Here is an 18,847-nt window from a genome sequence, read left to right as displayed (position 1 = left end):
CCAGTGACACGTACAGGGTAATGGTCCCCATTTATATATTGGTATGTGCCAAAGATTCGGTACCCCCAACTGTCGGAATATTTGACTCGCAAATAAATGAGAAATCGACTTTCAATTTTTTTCCTTTCTTTTCCTGGGCCCCAAATCGAAAATTGGGCTCTGAGCGTCGATGCGTACACATCCATAGGTTATATCTATCAAATTTCAGCCCGATCCGTTCACGAATAACAGAGGAGTAGTGATTTTAACTAGTGTACACAACAAGAACAAGAAAAAAGTGAGTGGCATTTTGAGTCTGGTGGCCTGGCCTAAAATCGCAATTAATGCGTTAAAGTGACAGCCCTACAAATGAAATTGAAGTGTGGTTCAGACCTCAGAGCACAGGAGAGCGAGTTTAGTGAAGGGGAGGAGGAGGAAGAAGCAGAAGAAGAAGTAGTAGTAAATGCTTGTCCCTCTGTTCTGCAACTGGGAGCCTGGGAAATTGTGCAGCTTGGCCTGGCTCTGAGAAATATCCTGAGCTGTAATGTAAACATGCCTGAACTCTGATCTCCTTCTCCTCCTCCCCACTTTTTCCAGTGTAACCTGACAAACTGTGTAAAAGGGGTTTTTGCCAGTGACATCAGGAGCCCACTTTCTCATTTCCTGAACGGGGGGGCAACGACCCTGGGGAGGAAAGGTTGTTTGAAGTCTTTTTGCTCGTCTGAAATCCAACTATTTGCACAAGCGAAGAGCAACGGTGGTTTCATCCCATGCCTAAAATAGTTGTCAATAAAAATTGCGCAGCGGTGAAAAGCAGGAGGGAGACGTTTTTGTGTCTAACCTGGTTTAGACGTTCACACGCAGCTGTGATAATCAGATGTATTTACAACAGCAGGAAACTGTCATATCAGGTGGCTGATTGTCAGATACAGATCAACAAATAAATAGTCAGTCTTGGTTCCACCCCAGGCGTGAGATGACTGGAAATGATAAAAATTATTGAAATAAATCTATTCAGGAGCCACTAAATCAGTGTTTTTCAACCTTGGGGTCAGAGCCCCAAGTGAGGTCGCCTGAAGTTTAAATGGGGACGCCTGAAATTTCTGAAAAATCAAAATAGATTTTTGAATTTCTTAAATTATTATTATTTGTTTCAAATCAAAACTTGGATTCAAAAATAAGAAAAAAGGGGTACTTGAGCCCAAAAAATTTGAAAATTACTGGTGTAGACTTTTCCATTTTTTATGTCATGATGATGGAAACATTATTTGGTTTTAATTTTAGACGTTTTAGCGTGAATTATTATTTACATTTATTTGAGTTTAATAGGTTACACCCAGAGTATCTGTAAGTAGGGCTGCACGCTAGCACTATTATTTTGAGCAATACTGTAATCCCAATTATATACACAATTATTCATCATGTTTGGAAAAAAATCATTGTTTTTATTACACTGTTTTTAAACAAGCAATATGTGTATAGTTTACAGTGCAAAATTAAGCTTTAAATGACAATTACACTAAAAACATAATAATAAAAAAATAACCCAAGAATTTATAATGTACCAAAGGCTAACTGAATAAATACACTATTACAGAGTGCAAAACCCATATTATAAAGGTAAATCTCGCAGACAATCAGTGGCAGCAAAAATCGTGATCACGATTAAAATGTGATTAACTGTGCAGCCCGATCTGTAAGTGTTCAAATAAAAGTCTGGTTATTTTTCAAACTACATTTCTTAGTGCCGGCATCGTTTTCCAAATATAACGTCTTATTAAGTTTACTTTGTCGACTCGAGCCTGTTTTCATGATTTCTTGGTCACTAAAAACGTCACTTACGTTCGATTCTGCTTTTTGCTTTTGTGTGTGTGTGTGTGTGTGTGTGTGTGTGTGTGTGTGTGCCGCACCTAAAGAACACCTGAGCGTGCTCGTTCCCACAGGGTTCATGTTTCAGCACTGGGCAGCAAAGACTCCACAGCATTAAACTCCATTCGCCCCCCACCCCCCTCCTGTCGCTCTCTCTTCACACACATATACACACACACACACAATCCTGCACTCACATCAATTAGCCCGAGCAGGAAAAACCTGACGAACCTCAATGTGCTCTCTCTCCTCTCAGCAGAAGAAATCACATCGGACACCAACGAATACCACTGCGAGGGGGAGGGGCTATATATTAGAAACGGGCAACTGTTATCACAGGGCCACAATATAAACATTCATGAGTGTTTTGGAATATTATTGACAAATCTGAGCATTAATACAGGATAGAAACAAGGGCCATTTTGTTAATTTTTCTGTCATTCTGTGTGTACATATCGGACTAAATTAAAAAGTATGTGTATTTCCATTTGTGGGGTGGTTTTATGGAATGATCTTGATGAAATGATTAAACTAAATATGAATATAATGCAGCTATTATTATTATTATTATTATTATTGTTTTTTTTTTTTACAAGAGATACATCTGAAAAGTACAGCAATGAAGGAAAACATAAATCTCACAGATGTTGATGGCACCTGTGCATATTTTTTTGTTTTTTTATCAGTTTTTCTTAATAGCTCAATTGGAGTATTTATTTGTAATGGGAATTTAGTTTATTTCATTGGATTTTGCAGTTGTTAATGGTGAAGAATGATGGAGGGTAGGACTTGACAAGCCTAGGCTGCTTCTTATCCCTTATCAAACAAGTCAAATGTGTATTATATTGCATTTTTATTTCATATCGAATTTTTTTATGTATAATGTATATTTTTGGGGTGATTTTGTGTATTTTTATTGTCAATTTGGTTTAGTATTTCTTTTGTCATTTTGTTTCTTTTTGTTGTAGTTTCGTATATTTTGGAGTGGTTTTTTATTTTCTTTTTGTGTATTTTTATGTATATTGTATGTTTTTTGCCATGCTTTGTATCCATCATTTTGTTTATTTTTGTGTGCTTTCTAAGACGATTTGGCAGGATTTACTTGTCTAATTCTGTATTTTTGCTATCCTTTTTCATTTTTTGTATAATTTATGTTTTGAGTGCTTTTGTGTATTGTTTTTAGTCATTTTGATGTATTTCTTTTGTTGTTTTGTTTATTTTTGTTGTTGTCTTGGGGAGTGTTTCTCGTCATTTTCTGTATTTTTGTCATACTTTTGTGTATTTTTCTGCCTTTTTAAAAAAAAAATAGTTTGTGTATTTCTGTTTTTTTTGCATTATTCTTGTCTTTTTGTGTATTTTTGTTGTCTTTATTTTCGTGTCATTTTGTACATTTACTTTGGGGGCCGTACAAAATCCGTCTGCTATAGCTGATCCATGCTTGTTAAGTAACTTCAAACGTATACACAGCAGTTTAATGTAACGCTTCCACACGATGAAAAACCACAGAACTTTCATCTCTGTAGGTAAATAGATTTAATTGCTGCACTGCAGCCCTGAAAAGTTATTCCTACTGAATATCCCAAAAGACTTCAAAGACATTTTTTTTTTTTATCTCAAGGTCCAAATGATACTTGAAATTAAACAAAGCGCTGGCAACAACTGGGAGCATGCTGAAAGCAACAAAACCCAACAACAAAGAGATACAGTGGGGACCATCCAATCCAAAGCCCTTGGGAAAAAGCAGGCATTTCAAACCAGTGGAACGTTCACTGGCATGAAAACACAGAGTACCAGGGCGATTTATATTCACAACATGAAACCGGTGTCTGCATTTTTCGCAAGAGTCCGAGAAAGAGTCTAGGTTTTAGTGTTTACATTAACGTGCATGGAAAATTAAAAGAATTGGAAATCATTTGAAATTTTTTATCCAATAAGTGCAATGTCTTGTCAGAAACAGGGGAAGATAAGGAAATAAATATATATATTAGTGGTGGGACTTGATAAAAAAAATTAAAAAATCTAATTAATTCGAGACTTTGTAATTAGATAATCTCAAATAAACTCAATTATTCGCCTAACAATATTTGACACAAGAAGAAATAAAGAAGGAGCGAAGCGGTTTTCCATTGAAACAAAAGCAACAGTAATACCCCTAAAGGTGTTCAGTTGAGCAGCAGACAAAGAGAAAGTCTCTCTGTGTCCAGGAGTTGTTGGTTTGAAATTTACTCAAATTGGCACGATTAAAAATGAGCTCTGAGAAGAAGAACAATCAGATGATCAAGATATCTGGAAATCTTTGTCAATGGAGATAGAGAAGGAGAGACAGATATTCAAGTATATAAAAAAAAAGTGATTTCAATAGTTATTATAGAAAGAAAACATCACATTTTTAAAGTGTACACCGAAGGAAGCGGATTAGGGCCAATTTTGACAGATAAAATTATTTTGCGCAAAACAAGAATAAAGTCGAAATGTCGAGAATAAAGTTGAAATATGACGAGATTAAAGTACAAAAGTTGAGATTAAAGTCGAAATTTCAAAAATTCACTCAAAATACAATATAATAAAAGTCCAAGGTTTGCTTCAACAACAATCTCCATCAAAATTGGCCCTAATCTGTTTCCGTAGCTCCTCAATAGCCACAACTTGAGTTGTTTTTCCTTCTGAACAGAATACATTTTGGGCAATATTTCTTCAAAGTCCTTAAAGCAATTACAACGCTGTGTTCATGAGCTAAAAGAGAAAAAATCTCTTGGTTATTAAACCCAACTTTGAAGTATAGTTTAACGTATTCAACGATACACAGCATTTTGTAGACGCAACGATCTGCTGTTTGTTGTCATTTGGTAATAGAGAATGAGAGATAGATATTCAAGTTAAAAAAAAGTTATTTCATCAGTTATTTTAGAAATGAAACATACATTTTTTTAAGTATATACCTACAGAAGCAGATTAGGGCCAATTTTGATAGAGAAAATAATTTTGGGCAAATCAAGAATAAAGTTGAAATGTCAAGATTAAAGTTGAAATATAATGTTGATATTAAAGTCGAGATGACAAGATAAAAGTGAAAATTTTGGAAAATAAACTTAAAATACAATATTATTTTATTAAGTAAAATCTATGCAAACTGACTAGGGCCAATTCACCATATACGACAATAGTCTCCATCTAAACTGATCTTAATCCGTTTCCGTAGCTCCTCAATAGCCACAGACGGACTGAACGCTGCACTTTTTCCAAACTTGACTGGTTTTTGTTATTAAACCCAACTTTGAAGTAAAGTTTAATGGACGTAGACGCAACGATCTGCTGTTTGTAATGTTGTATATGATGAATTGGCCGTAGATTTGACTTCATTAGCAAACCTTCAACTTTTACCACAATATTGTATTTTGAGTTCATTTTCTAAATTTCAACTTCATTCTTGGCTATTTAACTTTATTCTTGGCATTTCGACTTTATTCTTGATTTGCCCTAAATTATTTTCTCCATCAAAATTGGCCCTAATCCGCTTCCATAGTCCCTCCCGAATAAAAAAGCCCATCTTTGCAAAACCTTTGTTCTGGCTTTAAAAGACTGAAAGGATCAAATAATCTCTTCAACAATGCACGGCAAGCATCAACATCTAATTTAGTCCTTGTGTTTGCAAACCGACAGATCTGACACTGACGCCTGGAGGAGACGTGGCGAGGACGATGCTGATGGTGTAAAAATTCCTGCGCGGAGACATCTGAAGGTAAAACCCTTCCCTTGCCTGCTGCTCTGCTACAGATCGCAGGAATGTGGAAACAAGGTCAGCATAGTGGCAAACACCCCACAGTGTAACTGTCATCTAATGGCACTTCATCATGTAAATGTAGGAATATCACTGAGCTCCCAATCGATCGGTAGTTTCACATATACAGGACATCCGTTTATTTCACCTTGTCGTGCAGCAGAGAAAGCTTCGATCACCTTGACAGTCAGAGGAGCATGTTCCTCTAAGTACGAACACTCTTACATTGTATCATCTCTTGTAGAGTGAGGCTGAGGCGGGTTTACAACACGATTTCAGCAGCGCTCTTCAAAGACTCATACAGCCTTTCCGTAGACTGCTGAATAATACATGAGGTGTGTGTGAGAGCGCCGTAGATTTTGGTGAATGTGTGTGTCTGGTTGTGCCTTTGGGAGGGCGGCTCAGTGGGGAGGGGAAGTAGGGAGATACAGAGAGAGTGGGGTAGGGACGTAAAGGGGGGGATGATTGTGCTGCTGGAGATACAGTAAAACAGACAATCATCAATTAATACCACTGACATACATCCGTAACGCCCTGCTGGGTGCCGGGAAACTTCAGACACTCTTGATTTATATGTTCTTTGTTTTCTAATATTTGTGGGTATAATGCAAGTGAGTGAGCATGTAAGTGTGTGCGTGTGTGTACTGCTTAACGAAAATTAAATCACTCCAGGAAAGAAGAAGAGTGTGCTCATTTCAGGGAGGGGAAACAGAAACCATGCCAGGTAGAGCCATGTCCTAGATTCTGATCTGAATGCACCATTTCCAACACTTTCCTGCTGCTGCTTTAACGTCGCAACTGATAAGATCTCCCTCTTTTTTTGTGTTTGTTAGTTTTTTAAGTAGATTTGACACCATTCTATTGAATTGATATCCAGGCACAAAGAGTTCATAATGAAAGTAACTTGGCAAGAGTGTTCACCACAACAACAAAATACATTCTGAAACTCTTTCTTCTTCTTTTTTTTGTCCCAATGCCAATACCAATGACCAGTTTGATAGAATCAGTCGATACCAATACCAATACATGCCGATACTACGGTGTTTAAAAAATGATATGATCCATGAGTAGGAAAGTTACTTTGTTTTTCAGCAAAATGAAAATGCGGTCCCGCTATTGGTTCAGAGCGGCAGCGCCGGGCCAATAGCAATAGCTTGCCTTGGCATGCACTGAACACATAACCATACCGGTTTCTGTGATCATTCAAAATCAAATGACGCAATTCCGGCGACGCGACTAGCGCAATTCAATCGTGTAATCTGAGTCGCTGGAAGTCGCTCAAAGTTTAACACTTTGAACTTTTCAAGTGACTTTGAGTGACATTGTCTCGCAACATCCAATCGGCAATGAGTTTCTCCCAATGTCACTCCCCTGGTCGTCACGTCACTGGGGTAGATGAAGCCATGAATCGAGCAAAAAGCTTGACTATGTTCAAGCGACTCATCACGGGTATTTTAAACAAAAGTTGCGTTCGGTGTGAACATACCTTTAGAGTGGCAAAGGGGCAGAAAATTTCCGTTAGATATCCAAGGAAAATTCAAAAATATGGTATAGGTACTCGTGTCAGCATGTAGTATTGGCGAGTAGTACATATCGGAGTACATGTTTGTACTCATTCTGAAAAAAAGTACCATTGAACATCAGAACTATACTTTAAAAACAAACACCTGTCGAGTCTTGAATAGCTAGTTAGCATAGCATAGAATGTTCTTTGGAGATTTCATAGTATAGACTTGTCATGTCTTAACTGCTCCAGGAGCCACGCCCATAATCAAGGCATTATTTGAATTTCCAGCCTAAACCTTGGGGTTTAGTTGCTCTTTAAAACTGTGATGGAAAAAATATTTTGGTAAATCTGGTTCCTTTTCTGTATTTTTACAAAATCAGTGTTATTTTGCAATTTGACCTGATCCTTAAAAAATACAGCAACTTTTGCTGTAGTTTTTTGACAAATCTGTTGCAAAATCATACATTTTAAGCTGCAAAAATCACACAAAGTGGCCATGAAATCCTTGGGGGACTGAATTCTGAAAGGATAGGAGACACATTCATCACATGGACTACTTACAAGCACAGTTCACAAACCTCAACTACCGGTACATCTGTGTTCCATTCACTGCAATGTGTTACACTACATGTCCTTCTGGAAGAAATCCATCGGTAATTTGTTTTTTTTCCTGATGTTAACGGGATTGTTTGAAGCTTAGCAGCAACAGTTATCAAGGTTCAAAAGGAATTACAGAGCACAGCTTGTGTTTCTCATGGGGCAAACTTCAGTCTACGATGATCTTAGCAGATACACCCTGACACTCGGCCTGATGAACATCTGGATAATGTGACTTTTTTTCCACCATGAAAATGACTTGACGTGCATTTAATCCAATCGCCGGAATAGGATTGAGAAGTAAAAGCTGATGGGAAAAATGTCAAAAGGATTTTGTTCACACCATTTACTCGTATGGCATCCGGGTTGGCTACCTAATGAGAAACTTGTTCAAGCTTGTGGCTCACTTGCCCTCGAGGACATAGCAATCACTGAATTTATGTGTGGCTAAGCAGAAACCATGTCAGCTGATGTTGACAAAATACTGTGCTTTACTAAATGACTTTTTTTCATGTGCAGTATTTGGTCATAAAATCATAGTTACTGTAAAAAAAAAGGCAAAACTCTGTTGAATACAAACGTTGTTAAGAGACCCTGGAAGTATAGTACCAGTACCTGGTGATAAAAGTTTACGCACTCTATAAGCATAGCTCTTAACTTCCAGGAACAAATCGGTACAAGGCTCTGACTCAGTCATGACATGAAATATGACAGATTTATACTTGTAACAAACTGTTGGTCTCTGAGTGAAATGTGATGATTCAAAATGTCAAACATTCTCTCACCCACCACCGCATGTTTAAATAAACACGCAGAGATGCTTCTGGACTTGAAGAGAAAACCAGAATCACGTCATGCTTGATGAGAACATGCAAACACCACTCAGTGATGCCTGGATGATGCAGTTTACAAACTGTATCAATAGGGCCTCAGATTTTCCATTTCTTAATTACCCAAATTCTGTTTCAGGTTTTTACCCATGTCTGCATTGGGAAAAACTATTCAGTTTTGTTTATGATTGTCTTTCACTACTTTGATGACTTTACTGGTGATTACATTTCCTGAAAACATGCTAAACATTCTAAACAGAGTCAATAGAGTCAACTACTTTCTTTCTGCTATTTTTATATGAACTCAGGTTAAGCTGTTGCAACCCATTTCAACATTTTAGCTTATTTCAACCGTCTTCAATTTTTCAACCATGTTCAGCTTTTTCAATTTTATTAACAATGTTTCAGCATTTCAACCATTTCACCATTTTTCAACCTTTTTACAACTTTATTCAGATTGTTTCAGATCCTTGAACCTATTTTAACAATTTTCTTTCTGCAAATGCTAGTTAATGCTAATCGAATATTAATGCCAATGATCAGCTTATTATAGGATAATGCTAAGTTAATGCTAATACTGAGCTAATGCTATGCTAATGCTAGGTTAATGTTGAGCTAATGCTAATATTGAGCTAATGCTAGGCTAATGATAATGTTAAGCCAATGTTAATGCTAGGCTAAGCTAATAACAGGCTAATGCTAAGCTAATCCAGTATTCAACAACGTGAACAAGCACCTGCATCCTTTCTTACATTTTCTTCAGGAAATGCAAATATTCTAGTTAGTTTTATTATTCCATTTCATATGCCGCTGATGACTTACAGAAACAAGAGCATTACTCTAAAATCATGCAAGATTACATCGCAAGGGGGGCGTTAGCCACACTGTCTGCTAGACCTTCAGGCACTTGTTTTACCGGAAAAATACCATGGAAATGTGTGACATTGTACCAAAACATTATTTGTGAAACCTCTAATTACAGCCAAATGGCGAATCACCCTCAAACTATGCACAAAATCACACACAGGCTCTTGCTTGGAGATAAAGCTTCTGCCGTGACGAGTCACCAGGTAAAATGATCACCAGTTCATGCGATAAAACAACAGCTAAACCTGTCTCTGTGTCAGAGCCTTTTCAAATTCAACTACTTTAAACAAGATTATGGACAGAATCTGTCTATTTGTCACACTTTCTAGAAATTCAATCACGTTTTCCAGTGAAAAAAAAAAAGTCAAATTGTCGCATTTTCGAAATTTTAAATAAAGAGAGAGAATGAAAAAAAACAAAAACAATTTAGACTTTTTCCCTTTTCAAACGATAATTCCGGTTTTTCTGTTGGTTTTCCAAGATCGCGGAAAATGGGGGGCCCTACACATTGGTGCAGTCCCATCTTTGAAAGCATGTCACTGACCCATTATAATCCGATTGTTGAGCAGATAAAATTCTGTAATAATCCTTCATAAACTGTATTCCCGTGATAGCCGGTTTAGTGTTTGCCAACAAAATTCCTTGGTGATCATTGAAAGAGGGGATTGTGTAATCAAGCCAGGGTGCGATTACTGAAAACTTTCAATCTCACAATCAACTACTTCATTCACGCATATTTACCAAATTACAGGAATTTTAAAAAAATGAAGGAAGCTGTTTAAACCTCCTGGAATGAGCTCTAATCCCAAATAGAGAAAGGAGATCTCCACACGACTTTACTATAATACATGAAGGCCTTTCTTAATTTCTTTTAATCTGAGCCCTATGAGATGCTGTGTTAATCTCCCAGCTACAGTCTACACAAAGAGAAGAGATTAAACAACAGGCTCACAGAGTAGCCCATGCTGGTAATGAACTGCACCCAAGGCCTTTTTGTTCCTGTCTACAGGAGACCTAAAGTACTTCAGCATTCACACAAACCAACATTGAACACTTATGCAGAAAAAGAAAAGAAGAAAAAACCCACACATTTCAGTGGGATGAACATGGATCTCTGGGTTTGGTGGAGTTCTGTGAGCTGCTCTGTGGGTGGCCCCAGTGGACCTGGACTAATTGTTTCACATCACAACTGATCCAGGCTGAGAGCAGACCACCAGCAGCTCTGATTCAGGCTGTTCAACTGGCAAACGGGCCATGCCAGGAAACACAGGGTCTACACCCACAATACACTGCTGCACTCTGCATCCATCATCAGCCTTTTACCCCTTGGAAACTGGGTTAAAATATCATGAATACATTTACTTTTGTTACTGTCACAACTATCTGTGTTGCACTTTTTCGTTCTCCACCATCAGTCTTTTTGTTCCATTCATGTTTTCTCCTTAAGGCTCAAACATACTCGGGCAGACCCCATGCACAACGGACTCTGCGCGGACTGTCCGCTCTCCTCAGGGCTTACGTACGTGGGCGTACTACCGCGTAGTAGTTTCCATTAAAATCCTACATGTCCCATGTATTCCTTGTACTCCTGGGACGTGTTTTAAAGGTGTTGGTACTGTTGTAGCTCATCTGCCAGTCTCTCCTCTAAGCTTATGTCCATCCCTCTTGCTCTGTTTTACTAGGTGGGTTAAATACAGGTCGGTGTTACATTTAATGAAGGTCGATACAATGCCGAGCAGTGCATTGTATGACACAACTACACAGAGGAGTCAATGCGGTAGTAAAATCTGAGCTTTGCCGTTAATTGTCTTTGCGCCCGAGTATGTTTGAGCCTTTAGCCTCCCTCGCCTCAGATCGCCCATGATCTTGGACTAGGAGTTTGAGTAAGTTGTGCATCTGTTATAGTTTTGTGTATATGATAGAGAACACAGTTGCATATGAGATTATCAGTTGCAAAGCTCTCATTCAAAAGGAAACCGTTGAAGTGTGTAATATGTAAAAATCTTGGTGAACCTATACATTTCCAATAATCACCACCACTACATGAATGGGAAGCCATTAGCACATCATCATTCCCAGCTCCATTACCAACACAGCACAGAACACAGGTCTGTTAATCCCAACACAACGCTCGCCTACTGCTTTTTCAAGGCCTGTTTGACTTAAAGTAAACATGTACAGGAAATGTATTCAGCTGCCCTAAACATCCATTCGGGGGAACCTCGCGGTTCAAACAGTTTCATGGCCAGCAGATCTTTCAAGAAGACGCTCAGTGAGCAATTTGTTAAACATACGATAATAGGGCGTGACAGTACGTGGCGTGCTAGCATGTAAGGTTGTAGCGATGGTTGTCAATCCTTTTGATTCAGTAACCATCCACTATCTGTGGTGTTGACAGCGAGCTGGATCACATTATGATGAAACTGAGCGGCTGCACGTTGTAATGTCGAGCCGATGTTCTGTCAGTTACACTGTGTGACCTATATTTCTATGCAGGAATATGGAGTTCTAATTGCTTTCAACAGGTTCATGCGATTAAGGAAAATAGCTTTCTGGGATGATAAGTAAGCTCTGATCTCATATTTCACCTAAAACAGTGGTTCCCAATCTTTTTTGTCCAGTGAATTTAAAGTGGAATGTATTATTTTTCAATTACCATGAAACTTCCATGCGTATACGTCAATAGTACGATAAGTAAATACGGTCTCCTTTGTAAAATGTAGCTAATTATTGTCTCCTATCTTTAAAAGTGTGATAAAATTGCCTCTACAACATAAAATAATCCTCTTTCAATAAATTACAAGAAAATATAGTATTTAATTGAGCAATAGTACTGTTAGTTTGTGGTGAATTTGTCCAAAAAATAGCCTAAACAGGACTATAGGAACATTATTTAATGAACTAAATCTATGCAAGTACCCCCTGCAATGTGCTCCTGTACCCCAAGGGGGTACACATACCCCTGTTTGGAAACCACTGATCTAAAATAATATTTTTTTGTTAACCTAGTCTCATTGAACCCAGTTGTTAAACGCAACTAATGCTAATGCTATGTTAATGTTAATTCTAAACTAATGCTAATGCTAGGTTAATGCTAATCTTAGGCTAATGCTAACGCTAGGCTAATGATAATTAATGCTAGGCTAATGCTAATGCAGGCAAGCGCCTGCATCCTCACTTGCATCGTCTTCAGGAAATCCAAACATTATAGTTAGTTTTATCAATTCATTTGATATACCTCAGATGATTTACAGGTTTAGGCTGAAATCACGCAAGATTATGTCACGAGGGGGACGTTAGACACATTGCTAGACCCTCAGCCACTTGTTTTACAGGAACAATACCATGGAAATGTGTGACATGGTACCAAAACATTATTTTCTGCCACCAACTGACAAATCCCCATCAAGTTTTGCACTAAATCACACAATCACAGTTCATGCTTGGAGGTTTAAATCTTCTGCCGTGACGTGCCACCAGGTAAAACGATCACCAGTTCAGCTAATACACCAACAAATAAACCTGTTTTTGTGTGGCCTATTTCCATGCACAGCGATACAGGCAGGAGGAGAAAAATCGGCAAGAAACAATCAGAAATATGGATTTCTAAGTGCGAGCATTAAGGAAAATCACTTTCTGGGATAAGTAAGCTCTGATCTCTTCTTCTTTTTCCCATTCCTCGAATTTCATCTAAAAGAATATCCTTTGTTAATCTGGTCTCAATGAACCCTGTTGTTAAATGTTGCTCGCTCTGCGCTCACAGCCAGTCATAATCCATTGTGCCGTTTGCTCCTCACTTGGTGTACATTACCCTTGCAAATTCCAATGTGAACAGTCAATAACACAAATGTAGTCTTTGTAGATAACATAGTACAGAAAGCACCCCTAAAGTGATCTTAATCAGGGCGTTTACGATTCAAATCGTGACACAATATGAGAAAAAAAAAAAAAAAAACTTAATTTTGTTGCATTTACACCCAAGTACGTGGATTTAAATGAGCAATCTTAGCCTGCTGGGAAAAGATAAAGTAATCTAGCTCTCATGTGGTTTAAGGGGTTTCAGGAAAAGACGGCTGTTCTGCTTCACCCGTTCGTCACTAGTTGTGAAAGACGTTAACCTTGGGGTTGACGTAAACATGTACGCCAGGTCTTTGTTTCCTCCACACTCATCGGTTTGATACGGAATATGCTACTCCTGAGTCAACATCAGTAAAACTGAAACCATGCATGATAACAAGGATAATGATGGTACCCGACCTCTTTAAGACACTCAATTTAACACACCATGTTGTTACTCTCCCATCATGTTTCACCCCTGATCTGCAGAACAAGACAGGAAAAGCAAATAAGTGGAGCGCTAAGGGATAAAGTGCATCTTGTATCAACATTAAGTAGTGTTGCAAAGTGACGGAAAATTGTTAGTACATTTCCACAAAAATTTAAAGCTGTTTCCCATGATATTTTTTTTTATTAGATAAATATAAATCATAGCCGTTTTTTTCTTTAATCTTATGGGTTTCCAACATCTATTGCTTTGCTTGGCTATTTCTTTAACATTATTATTCCTCCTGTTACTATCAATATTGTCAATTTTCTTTTGTTTTGTTCATCCTTGATCCTGTTGTTTCATTATTGTTGTTATATGTGGAAAACATTGTTAATTGAGTGCTAAAAATATGTAATTAAAAGACCAAAAACCAAGGAAAAAGCTTGAAATTATTATCGGTATTTTTTTTTATCTTTACCATAAAGACATGAAAGAGTCTGGAGTTTTTACTTTTTGTGTGATTCGTTGTATTTCTTAGCTAGTAGGAAGACAGTTTTCCTGTGATTTTGGAATGAAGTAAAAACACTTATGCATCTGTATCTGGGACTCCACATCCCACAATGCAATGCGCGATAATGTGAACTAACAGCGTTTAGGTGGAAGATAAAAAGATACTTTTGAGGTGGCAGCTTTGAAAGTTTTCCTTTCCTTTTGGAGTAAATTATGTCTGATTCACAGTGGTTGAAAAACTCTCAGGGCCCCTCATCGCGACAAAATAAAAAAGGGTATTATTCTTCTTCAAATCTCATGAAAATAACAAAATTTGCAATGACAAACATGCATTCTAGCAGACCCTTATACCCCCTGTCATGACCTAATGCCCCCTCCCAGGGGGCGCACCCCCCAGTTTGGGAACAGTTGCACTAAACTATGAGACAAACACTATGATTGTATCAAATGAAAAATGGGTAGTTTGGGAATTTTCAGAATATTCAGAAATATGAACTTTACATGGGAATTACTTATTTAAATTAACAGGAAATTGGGAGTCATACAGAAAGTAATGAAAATAATTATGTTGACTATACATATTCATCAACTACATTTAAGCCATAAAGAATAGAACTACACAACAAAGACAGCAATGAGGAAAATTTTTATCACAGTGCTTTTTGCTGCCTTTCTTTTGACTTTTACTAGAAAAACACCCCATTGTTTATTTTTCCATCCTACATCCCAAGCATATCTAGAACAGGAACATATGCAAGCCTTCACCCTTTTGACATCATATTGAAACGCTGCTTGGGAAATAATTCATAGCCTAGTTGCTGAACTCCCCCATGCCCAATGAAAGAAAACAGCAAAATAAATCCCACATCTTGTTGGCAGCTCCCTTAACAGATGCCATACAGGAAGTTGTTCCTATCACAGTTACCAGGCTCAGAAAACAACAAAAAAAAAGCACATTTCAGTTTACCCTATCTTGCTTTAGCATTGCAAACATTTGCTATACATGCACTCTGTCCTTTACTTTCAGCACACATCACTGTATAAATGAAGAAGGCAGAAATCTCTCAGTAAACACTTCACAAAACGCAAAGCAAAGCAAACAAAGGGTTCCTTTGTAGAGTAACAATTTGATAAACTCAGGTATTATCTTCTCATGTGACACAAAAGGAAACTAAGTACTCGGTGCAAAGCGGGATAATGGTGGTGGACGTTAAATGGGTTAACAAGCGCTTCCATGTGGATCCCTGGCACGTTAAAGATGTTGAATGCAAAAACTATTAGAAAAATTACAACAATTCTTCACCCCTAAATGGCCTCAAACAACCTTTGTGTCCCTCTAACTGTTATTCTTGCAGTAATAATCACACTAGAGGTGAGCTATCGATCACAAAGGCCAGAAATAGTTCTGAAATCATGACTTGAGGTCAAACATCCACATGGATAACGTCTTTAAGACGAACTGAAAACAACAGTCAGAATTAAGTGTCAATCTATTCATTTTCTTCATCTGTTTGAATAATATATTAAGGTTATATTTATTCAGACAATCTTTTTTCAGGAAATTTACTTTTAGCTCCTGACATGTTTCGATTGCCAACTGCCAGTCTTCTTCAAAGGAATTTGCTGATCCCTTTGATGTTTTCTGGACTTCTGCGTAATAATTCCAGCAAGTTCATTTTGTCTTCTTTTATAACAACATGCTAAGGTTTCATTTATTGTCACGTTTTTGATGACAAAACATCAAAGCTATCAGCAGACGCCTCTGAAGAAGACTGAGAGTTGACACTGTTAAAACATGTCAGGAGATCAAAGTAAATTTCCTGAAAAAAAAGTTGTCAGAATAAATTAAACTATAACATATTATTTATTTAAAAAACAAAACAAAATAAATTTGCTGGAATTATTGATCTGTTGCCAACTTTGGGATATTCCAAAGAGGATTGATAACTTTTCATGTTGCAAATGACCAACATTATGAGCCAACAACAGTAACTTCAGGGAATTCAGTTTAAAACCTGCCTTTTCCCCTCACCTCTCCTTCTGTAGTTATCCCATTTTTGCATTTGCCCTTGTGGCGAACCACAGTTCTCCCGCTCCTGTCCTCCCATGTTATAAGTGTTATATGTGATTGTCGCTTCATGTTTTCTTAAAGGGTATGAAACTGAAATGAAATGTTGCTTTGTAACATGTGCAATGACAATACAGTTGATTCTGAGGGTCAACTAGGGCGCAGCGCCCCACAATTTGTAAGTCTTGTCTGAAGATATTATGATGTGTAAAAGTGTGATGGATATGTATGGATGAGGCATTGTTTATTGGTGGTTGATCAAAATTTCAACATAGCGACATCTGTTGCCTAATCTGACAATAAGGTTACATTTGGTTTGAGATTCTGGGGGGGGGGGGTCATTGGTGGCCATTGCCCAAGGCCCCTCTCCACCTCTGGCGATGGCACTGCTTACAATACCAAGATGGTTGTATTATTAACCACACCAACACGTGATTTCATTGGAGAAAAATCTAATTAACGACACATTTTCCCTTGCTCTCTGCTGTGTTGTCAGTAGCACAATGGAGGGTCTCTAAAAATCTTCGAAATGACGACACGAAATGTGTTTCCTTGAGTTTTATGGATCAAATGAGCACATGTTGATATTCTACTTGGTCACTTTCTCACTTAAAATGTTTTCAGAACTTTCAAAAGTGGAGAATCAACAGAGATATTTCGCCACAGCGTGATTCAGGTTTTTGTCGTTTTAGGTTCCAAATGCATCTTGGAAAACTTTGAAGTATACTTCAGTGGGAACGCTCATCATCCTAATCATACCTAATAGTATTTCCTAGACAGTATATACCCTTTGAATTTGTAGTGTATAGTACAGAGTGGGCCATTTCCAACAGTGCCCTTGTTTTTTGTCAACTATTTACTTCATATCAAACAGGAAGTTGCACGCGTGCTTACCAAGTAGCACCACCAGGAATGATGGATACAAACTTCAATTTTGATGGAATATATTCACAGTATAAAGTATATTTGTATAGTTTTTTTTTTTTTTTAAATTTTTTTTATTTAAATAGGGACTGTACATATTAATGAACATATAACATACATAAATATGTCAGATTACAGCCATAGGCTAATTTCCATCCCATTATTCATTAAAATCTACTAATGTGCTTATATATATATAGCATCTTCGAACATGTACAGACTTCACGTGCAGGATTTTGTAACCACTTATTTTCATTTTGCTTGTTAAAAATTATTATTATTTTTATTATTTTCATTGTGGTAAATACACTGTTGTGTTCCTGTTCGAAATAAAAATCAAATTAATAAATGTTCTTCACCCTCTACTTTTAGTTTGTAATATCTATTTCTGCTGTCACAACAAAATGTTCCCATTGTAGTATTTATTCCTAAATGGCACAACTGCAAATAGATACAATAAAATACATAAACATAAATAAATTAAATTGGATAAAACATCCAACCACAGGCACACAGCTGATTGTAATCCTGATGATGATGATGATGATGCACGTGCACAAACTTACCGCGATGCGCGTGGACAGCTTGTGATCTCCCTCCGTTACTTTCTGCTCCCCGTTGGCCCTGCTGTACTCCGGGGGTTGCTGGTTCGAACCCCGGCCGCCCTTCGCCTTGCGGTTCCCGGGCCCCTGCTGCACGATGTTGAGCAGGTGAAGCGTGCTCTCGTGCTCCCGGTCCGAGCTCTCGGCCTGGTTCCGCTGGTAGCGGCTCTCGCAGGTGTTGTGGTGCCGCCTGCACAGCTCGATGCGGGCGCGCAGACGCTCCACGATGGCGTTGTGCAGCTGGGGGACCGTGGCCGAGCCCCGGGCCGTGGGTACAGCTAGCACCGGGCCGGTGGAGTGGGGCATGGCTCCCAGACCTGCTACACCCAGCATGGGTACGAAGGTCCCTGCGGCGGAATGAGCGGGTGTCGCTTCTCCCATTCCCCGGGCGACCACTTCACTCACGCTCAGGTCCAGTTACAGCACTGGGCTCCAAATGGACCACAGCTGGGACGAGATGAGGACTTTGAACCCATGTAAAATAAAATTTAATTAAAGAGTTAAAATATTAACATGGGTTCCACCAAAATCCCTGCAAAACTTAGAAAAACACCTAAAAATAATAATAATTAAAAAAAAAAAAAAAACCGCGTAAAGTGAATAATTCCTAAGTCTTTCTGATTCAAAACGACAGCACGCACTGATCCAGTTCCAGTCTAATAAAGTGTCACCACTAAGATTCAAAGTAAGAGCCTGAGCTCCAACACACGCACAAAAACACCGCAAAATTCTACTAAACTTCAACACTGACGAGGTCTAAGTCCTACTAGTCCTTTTTTCCTTTTAGTCCGATTAGGAAGGATCCGATTCCCAAAATGAGTTGAAACCGAAGCAGCAGCAGCAGAAAGCGATGTAGATGTGTCTGAAACAGTCCATTGACAATCGTTTGTCCGTGTGGTACAAGCGAGACGATACACACACACAGAGGCTCATTGTACCAACATTCCTCCTGAACATGAAGCACAGGAAGGAGTCCAACTGCGCCCCCTGGTGGATAGAAACACGGAAACTCGACTGAATATCCCACAAATAAGCAAAATTTCAATTTT

The 18,847-nt window shown here is 38.2% G+C and overlaps 1 protein-coding gene across 2 annotated transcripts in view; it reads right to left on the bottom strand.

Moving 5' to 3' along the window:
• Positions 1–18,705, bottom strand: part of maml2 (mastermind like transcriptional coactivator 2) — a 59,436-nt gene extending 40,731 nt beyond the window's left edge. For both annotated transcript variants that reach the window (XM_028465714.1, XM_028465715.1), the window contains exon 1: positions 17,763–18,705. In XM_028465714.1, the coding sequence (XP_028321515.1) occupies positions 17,763–18,179 (417 nt within the window). In that variant the 5' untranslated portion in view covers positions 18,180–18,705. The remainder of the gene's footprint in view (positions 1–17,762) is intronic.
• Positions 18,706–18,847: the final 142 nt, after the last annotated feature.

The sequence above is a fragment of the Gouania willdenowi genome, chromosome 13 (genome assembly GCF_900634775.1).
Source record: "Gouania willdenowi chromosome 13, fGouWil2.1, whole genome shotgun sequence".
NCBI lineage: Eukaryota > Metazoa > Chordata > Actinopteri > Blenniiformes > Gobiesocidae > Gouania > Gouania willdenowi.
This window is presented reverse-complemented; position numbering and strand designations above follow the sequence as displayed.